An 8,821-nucleotide genomic window follows, 5' to 3' on the forward strand; every position below is an offset into this window, starting at 1 on the left:
TGACGTCACGGCCTCCCCATATATTTGTATGTATGTTCTGCTGGCGCATGTATTGTACGTATGTATGTATGTCCTGCTGTCGCACTTTAAGTGTGTCCGCGCAAGGGGAAAATTAAAATACCACAGTCAACACATTTAAAATGAAAATACCACAGTCATAACACGTTTAAAATGCGCGGTTAAAAAATCGATCATATCTAAAATCTTTTCTTTTGCGCATTTCTCTTAAGTAAACGTTAAATTTTAAAATATCGGTAGACTTACAGAAATCCCATTAGGCTGAATTTTACAGTCGAAATATTCCTTAAAATTGTTTTTATTTTTATAATGCAAAAAAATAATTAGCAAACTATTTATTAGTTTTCAAACAATGAGATATTGACAAATTGTTTAAATTTTTAAATACATTATTTCGCTCTTACCCTTTCTTACACTTGCCTCATATTGTTTAAACAAATGGAAATGTTTAAACAATTTTGTATGACTAAAAGCACTTTAATGATCGGTTTTATAAAGATTGGGGGGTGATTTATTAATTTATAATTCGCGTTACCAAGTTGCTGCCGGATTGTTTTATTCTCTAACTTCAAGTGTGTGTGTGTGTTTTCCAGTGACTTCCAGTACAATACAATTTATCTAAGTTGGCAGCGCCTTGGAGCAGCTGATTACAATAACATTTGTAGTTTAACAGCTATAAGAGCGCGAGCTTTGAACATATAATTATTTACATTATGTGTTTACAAATTCTTTGGGGCTAGTCCCCAAGATCCCGGCCCCATTGAAAGTAATCCTTGACTTTCAAGAAACCGGCAATAGGGCAAGCTTGTGAATGGGTCGTCGGCAAACTCCCTTGGTTGTACGAATATCGGCAACGCGTACCCTGTTGTCTCCTCTCGGTATGGCTGCGACGATCCTGCCTAGATTCCATCGTTGTGGTGTCATGTTGTCTTCATGTACTATTACCATGTCACCCACGGAAACATTTGGCGAAGCCTGAGTCCAATTGCTTCTAAGTTGCAGTTCTTGAATATATTCCAGCGACCAGCGACGCCACATTTGATCCTTGATGGCACATACTCGTCGCCAACGCTCTAAGTTCTCCATCTTGGTGTCAGTCTCCGGCGGATCGGGTAGTGCGCGAAGGGCATCGCCAATCAAAAAGTGGCCCGGGGTGAGAGCCGACAAGTCGTTTGGATCCGACGAAAGAGGCGACAGCGGACGAGAGTTCAGAACCGCCTCGACTTCAGCAAGCGCAGTGCTGAGTTCTTCAAATGAAAGTCGGGCATCCCATAATGTTCGATTAAGGAGACCCTTGGCGCTCTTGACGGCCGATTCCCAGATGCCTCCAAAATGGGGTGCCCTGGGGGGTATAAAGTGAAAATTTATAAATTCGTTGTTACAAAACAGATTTGTTTTTTCAATGGTTTCCTTCTTGAACAGGAACTCTTTGAGTGCTTCTAACTTGTTGTTTGCTCCCGTGAAGTTAGTTGCGTTATCACAGAAGACATCCGAAGGACGTCCTCGCCGAGTTATGAAACGTTTGAGAGCGCCGAGGAATGAGTACGTTGACAGGCTTGAGACTAACTCGATGTGTATGGCCTTGACCACAAAGCAAACGAACACAGCTATATATGCCTTGCTAGGTGGCTTGCCGCGAATTCGCATGTAAATATTTACTGGGCCGCAAAAATCAATTCCGCATTTTTAGAATGGTCTCGAGGGGCTAAGCCGATCCTTGGGAAGTTGACCCATGATTTGGTTGAGTAAAACCGGGCGATATCGTACGCAGTGTACGCACGAACGTACGATTCGGCGAGCAACATTCCTGGCGTTGACGATCCATAACTGTAATCTGCTTAGGGCCACTAGCGTTTTTGGACCAGCACGGAAGTTTTTTAGATGAAAGTACCGCATGTATTGGTCTACAAAGTGATCGTTGTTTGCCAACAAGATTTGATGTTTTTGGCTGTCAGGAACATCAGCGTGTTCTAAACGTCCTCCTACCTTGATCAGCTCAAAATTATCGCACCTTTGAAGGAAAAGGCCAAGATTCTTGAGATTGCTTCGAATATGCTTGCCGCTTTGCAGCTGATTAAATTCCTCGTTGAAGTACTTCTTTTGTAAATTCCAAGCAATACAATGCATCGCGCGTTGAAGTTCATCTGCGGGCGGTGGTATGCTATTGCCTACTTTACGCTGTCTGGAAGAATCGGCAAATCGAAGTATCCAGGCGACAACTAATAACACAGTGCAACATGAAAAATGTAACCGCAATTCTGATTTCATGGACGGAAAGAACTCATCGAAATAAGCTTAAACCCATTCGGGTTTCTCTAGCTTAGTTCGCGTTAACCTTTTATAGCGAGTTAAAGTTTTACATACAAAATTTGTTTGTAACGGCCATATCTTGTGAACCGATTAAAATTTCACTATCAAGTCTTCAGTGATTATGTAGCTATGAACCCAAGGAACTAAATTGACAAATGACTCTTGCGAAGAAGTCCACCTAGCGCATTAAAAATCGAAAAAAGAGCGAACATTTTTTTTAACGCGCTAGGTGCACTAGGTGTTAGGTGCAATACCAAAACAAAATTGTCCTAATAAAGGCAGCGAACAATATGAGGCACATGTAATAAAGAGCAAGAGAATCAATTGGTTTAAATATTTAATGTTCTTTTAATATTATCTATGCGATTTGAATTTTAGTTCACAAAAATCGGTTACAAAATGTCTTATGTAAGTATGTTGTGGAAATGTAAATAAAATATTCTTTTAGCAAAAGGATATCAGTAATTTCTTGAATTTGAATTTGAGCGAATCTCAATTCCTTAGTCAGCTGCAATGCACACACACAAACGTACACACGCATATTTGTATCTAATGGCTGTGTGTGTAAAATACGCATTTTTTGGATATATATATTTTGTGCGTGTGTGTGTACATAGCAGAGCAAATCATTGTTTGTTTTTGTGTTTTACAAATCCAAAGTTTGTCGATAACTCAACATTTGAAAACTAATAAATAGTATGCTGTTTTATTTACATTTTCGTACAATTAATTATAAATAATACCCCTTGTTTTTTTTGTTTTTGATATTTATGTAAGATTGCCGTCCTCATGAATGTGTCCGCGTATGGTGAATATGGTATGGTATGGTGATCCTGAAAAAATTAAAGACAGACATACGTTTTAAAAATATGTTTTAGTTGTATATTTTTATATTTACCTTTTTACATTTTTAGCGCTGGTCACGGGAAATATATGTATGTATGTACATATTGCAAGAATTTTTCCACCCAGAAACAATAGCAAACGGGACATAAACCTACCGGTTATTTTAATTAATATCAACTGCATATATGTAAATGAATTAAAATGCCACTTACCTAACTTTTAATACAATTGGAAAACACTTGTACAATTTTTTAAATCGCCAATTACAAATTGTCTACGCACAAATTTAAGCACGTTGTTCTCTTCGATTGACAGTCAAAAAATACAGCCAGTCATTATTTTGCTTTCCCGTTTTATTTTGATTCATCGTCGCTTTTGCCGCGTGCCAATGCTTCTATGTATACCCTTTCTATTGAGTAAAAGCACAAATAATTTTTGTGAAGATACAAATTTTAATATTTAATATTTAAAAAATATTATGGACCAATTGGTGTTTTGGAATATTATAAAATCAATTTAAACAATAAACTAAATTAGTTAAATGTATTTTTAAAGTAAACTCAATTTAAGTTTATAACACGAAATTAATTTTTTTATTTCGGAATACAAAAATTGTCCTAAAATGAAAGGGCATACACATGTCGCTGCGTCACACAAATTTTACCGGCCAAATTTTGGTTGCTAACTGAACATAACTGTAAAGCGAAAAAGAGAATGACGGACCGGCCGAAATTTGTCACTGCTAGCGTCGAGTGCAGGCAAATTATAAGACAATCAATTCAATTTACTGGGCCGCAAAAATCAATTCCGCATTTTTAGAATGGTCTCGAGGGGCTAAGCCGATCCTTGGGAAGTTGACCCATGATTTGGTTGAGTAAAACCGGGCGATATCGTACGCAGTGTACGCACGAACGTACGATTCGGCGAGCAACATTCCTGGCGTTGACGATCCATAACTGTAATCTGCTTAGGGCCACTAGCGTTTTTGGACCAGCACGGAAGTTTTTTAGATGAAAGTACCGCATGTATTGGTCTACAAAGTGATCGTTGTTTGCCAACAAGATTTGATGTTTTTGGCTGTCAGGAACATCAGCGTGTTCTAAACGTCCTCCTACCTTGATCAGCTCAAAATTATCGCACCTTTGAAGGAAAAGGCCAAGATTCTTGAGATTGCTTCGAATATGCTTGCCGCTTTGCAGCTGATTAAATTCCTCGTTGAAGTACTTCTTTTGTAAATTCCAAGCAATACAATGCATCGCGCGTTGAAGTTCATCTGCGGGCGGTGGTATGCTATTGCCTACTTTACGCTGTCTGGAAGAATCGGCAAATCGAAGTATCCAGGCGACAACTAATAACACAGTGCAACATGAAAAATGTAACCGCAATTCTGATTTCATGGACGGAAAGAACTCATCGAAATAAGCTTAAACCCATTCGGGTTTCTCTAGCTTAGTTCGCGTTAACCTTTTATAGCGAGTTAAAGTTTTACATACAAAATTTGTTTGTAACGGCCATATCTTGTGAACCGATTAAAATTTCACTATCAAGTCTTCAGTGATTATGTAGCTATGAACCCAAGGAACTAAATTGACAAATGACTCTTGCGAAGAAGTCCACCTAGCGCATTAAAAATCGAAAAAAGAGCGAACATTTTTTTTAACGCGCTAGGTGCACTAGGTGTTAGGTGCAATACCAAAACAAAATTGTCCTAATAAAGGCAGCGAACAATATGAGGCACATGTAATAAAGAGCAAGAGAATCAATTGGTTTAAATATTTAATGTTCTTTTAATATTATCTATGCGATTTGAATTTTAGTTCACAAAAATCGGTTACAAAATGTCTTATGTAAGTATGTTGTGGAAATGTAAATAAAATATTCTTTTAGCAAAAGGATATCAGTAATTTCTTGAATTTGAATTTGAGCGAATCTCAATTCCTTAGTCAGCTGCAATGCACACACACAAACGTACACACGCATATTTGTATCTAATGGCTGTGTGTGTAAAATACGCATTTTTTGGATATATATATTTTGTGCGTGTGTGTGTACATAGCAGAGCAAATCATTGTTTGTTTTTGTGTTTTACAAATCCAAAGTTTGTCGATAACTCAACATTTGAAAACTAATAAATAGTATGCTGTTTTATTTACATTTTCGTACAATTAATTATAAATAATACCCCTTGTTTTTTTTGTTTTTGATATTTATGTAAGATTGCCGTCCTCATGAATGTGTCCGCGTATGGTGAATATGGTATGGTATGGTGATCCTGAAAAAATTAAAGACAGACATACGTTTTAAAAATATGTTTTAGTTGTATATTTTTATATTTACCTTTTTACATTTTTAGCGCTGGTCACGGGAAATATATGTATGTATGTACATATTGCAAGAATTTTTCCACCCAGAAACAATAGCAAACGGGACATAAACCTACCGGTTATTTTAATTAATATCAACTGCATATATGTAAATGAATTAAAATGCCACTTACCTAACTTTTAATACAATTGGAAAACACTTGTACAATTTTTTAAATCGCCAATTACAAATTGTCTACGCACAAATTTAAGCACGTTGTTCTCTTCGATTGACAGTCAAAAAATACAGCCAGTCATTATTTTGCTTTCCCGTTTTATTTTGATTCATCGTCGCTTTTGCCGCGTGCCAATGCTTCTATGTATACCCTTTCTATTGAGTAAAAGCACAAATAATTTTTGTGAAGATACAAATTTTAATATTTAATATTTAAAAAATATTATGGACCAATTGGTGTTTTGGAATATTATAAAATCAATTTAAACAATAAACTAAATTAGTTAAATGTATTTTTAAAGTAAACTCAATTTAAGTTTATAACACGAAATTAATTTTTTTATTTCGGAATACAAAAATTGTCCTAAAATGAAAGGGCATACACATGTCGCTGCGTCACACAAATTTTACCGGCCAAATTTTGGTTGCTAACTGAACATAACTGTAAAGCGAAAAAGAGAATGACGGACCGGCCGAAATTTGTCACTGCTAGCGTCGAGTGCAGGCAAATTATAAGACAAGGAAAGAGAGCGCAATATATAAATATCAGCCTCTCTTTCTTTCATGTCGACGCTGCGCCGACTGCTCTGCTGACGTCGACAGCGGCCGAGCGTTTGGCCTAAGGAATTGTCACCGACACGGGATGCCAGAACTGAAGGGAATCTTATTGTAGAGTTTCGACAATAAATGTGCACCGCACAATTCCAACTTGGGAATCGACAATTTCCTTGTTGGCGCTACTCGAGATTTAGATGTGACTAACTGTACTCTGCAGACTGATTATATCCGGATTTAGACAATAGCGAGCAATTCTAAGCGATTGTAGGGAAGACATTGACGAGAGAAACGATAGCCACGCTATGTGTATGTTCTGGGGAACTGATTCGTCCCAATGAACCTTTAAGATCCATAGCTCTTGGAGAATAATTTTTGCGACTATTATGACAGGCGTTACTAAGCCTAATGGGTCAAACAATGAAGATGCAATCGACAAGATAGAGCGTTTGGAAACTGTCTCCGAGGTTTTCTGAGGAAGAATCGAGAAAAGGAATACGTCGCTACGTTGGTCCCACTTCAAGCCCAGGGCGCTAGTTACTGATTCGTCTTCTAAGTTTAGATCTTTTAGAGTGCTATCGTCGATGAAGTCCTTGTGATTCGAATGCCATTTCGCCAGGTGGAAATTGCCCTTGTTGAGAATTGTAGAGACTTCATTTTTGATCTGAACTAACGATTCCACGGTATCGGCACCGGATAGAAAATCGTCTACATAAAACGAAGATATATCATACTGCGAATGGCAAGGAATGGTGCCGATGCAGTCCCATAAGTTACAGTATTAAGCTCAAAGGTACGAAGTGGGTCTAGTGGTGTCTTTCTCCAGGTGTATGCGAAATTGAAGAAGAAGTCTATAGAGCTCTGGTTGTATTGTTGGACCGACTAATAATAGATCATTTAGAGATTTTTGCGAACTTCTATGACACGAAGCGTCAAATACCACTCTAAGTTTTGTTGACGTGCTATTTGGTTTAAATACGCAATGATGCGGTATGTAGAAGTGAGCTTGGTCGAGGTTGGGTTGATCAACCATGCTCATGTGACCCAGATCTTGAAACTCTTGCATAAATTCAATATATTGTTTCCTAATGTCGGGTGTTCGATGTAATCGCCGCTCTAGGGCTCGAAATCGGTTTGTAGCTATATCAATTGATTCTCCTAACAGACTACAATCGTCCTTGAAAGGGAGACGAACAATAACACGACCTTCTATGTCGCGACGAACTGTGGTTGAGAATATTTCTTCGCATCTTCTTTGGTCGGGTGTTCTGCGGCAAACTCCATGACGATATATCAATTTCTGTGTCAGGGTGATGAGCGATACTAGGGGTGACACGAAAATCAAGAGTAAGTTCGAAATTGTTGAAGCGGGACTTGATACTAGTTGTAGTACCTTGTTTAACCTGGGAACGTGAACAATGCTGCGAATTTCAATGATTTTCTTCGTTCGTGGTATACGAAGGGTTTGTGCAAACTCATCAGTAATAAAGTTGATCTGCGAACAGGAGTCCAATAATGCTCGTCCCAATCTGTAGCAGCCGCTGGCGTCCTTGACCAGGACTATCGCAGTCGCCAGGATGACAAGATCTTGGTCGTGTTGCTGATGCGTATGGGTTACTGCCTCCGGAATGTACGTCGGATTAGGCCGCAAAGATGCAGCGACTGTTAGAGCCGGACCGGATGATTCCCTATGCAGTAAGGTATGATGTGTACGCGAACACGTTCGACATCTTTGCGATGACGGGCAATTGGATACTTGATGGCCCTGGCTAAGACAGTTTAGGCACAGCCCTAATCTTTTTGCGTGACTGAAACGATTCTCGAACGAGAGATTAATAAACTGTGGGCACCGAAGTATTTTGTGTTCCGCACTTGAGCACATGAGACAGTTTTGAGCTGTACAGCTGAAGGATAAGTTAGATTGATGCCTCTGTGGGCGTGGCCTCTGGTTGCTCAAGTTGATTAGTTGCGGTTCGGGTGATGGGTGGCTAGATTCCAGGTACTGACAATGGCGTTCGATAAGCTTAACGAAGTTGTCCCAAGTGGGTAACATGATGTAGTTCAAGGACTCATTCCACTTTCGATTAGCTTCCTGGTCTACCTTGCTAGTGATGATCGAAATTAGCATTAATTGAGCGATATCTGACTCTTTTCCCAAGGACAAGCAGGAATTATAGAGAGCAGAGGCATTGTCAATAAGACTACGTAATTGTTTCCCGTTTGGTTTGGGGACACCAGGTAGAGCAAAGAGAGTGGCTATATTATCGATACATACAAGGGTTGGGTTATCGTAGCGAGTTTTTATTCGTTCTAAGGCCTTAGAGTAATTTTCCGATGTAATTTGAAAAGCCTTAACGGTTTCGAATGCTGATCCACGAAGGCAATTTAATAACTGATTGAACTTTTCGATGGGTGCTAATTGACTTTGATTTCCAACAACCTCCCTGAACGATGTTATAAAGTTTTGATAATCAGAGTACTTGCCATCAAATATCGGTAATGCGAGTCGAGGTAGTTTTGTTGCTGGCCAATTGCCAATTGCAGTACTGTGTGC

The 8,821-nt window shown here is 38.7% G+C and overlaps 1 protein-coding gene across 1 annotated transcript; it reads right to left on the minus strand.

Annotated features, from left to right (window-relative positions):
• Positions 1-798: 798 nt before the first annotated feature.
• LOC138913233 (uncharacterized) lies at positions 799-1,665 on the minus strand. The gene has a single exon (XM_070216065.1). The coding sequence runs from the start codon at positions 1,663-1,665 to the stop codon at positions 799-801; it is 867 nt and encodes a 288-aa protein (XP_070072166.1).
• Positions 1,666-8,821: the final 7,156 nt, after the last annotated feature.

Source organism: Drosophila takahashii, chromosome 3R (assembly GCF_030179915.1).
Source record: "Drosophila takahashii strain IR98-3 E-12201 chromosome 3R, DtakHiC1v2, whole genome shotgun sequence".
Taxonomy (NCBI): Eukaryota; Metazoa; Arthropoda; class Insecta; order Diptera; family Drosophilidae; genus Drosophila; species Drosophila takahashii.

What these genes read in the sequence shown, in the direction of transcription:
- LOC138913233 (XM_070216065.1), bottom strand. Translation starts at nt 1,665, where the DNA reads ATGCGAATTCGCGGCAAGCCACCTAGCAAGGCATATATAGCTGTGTTC.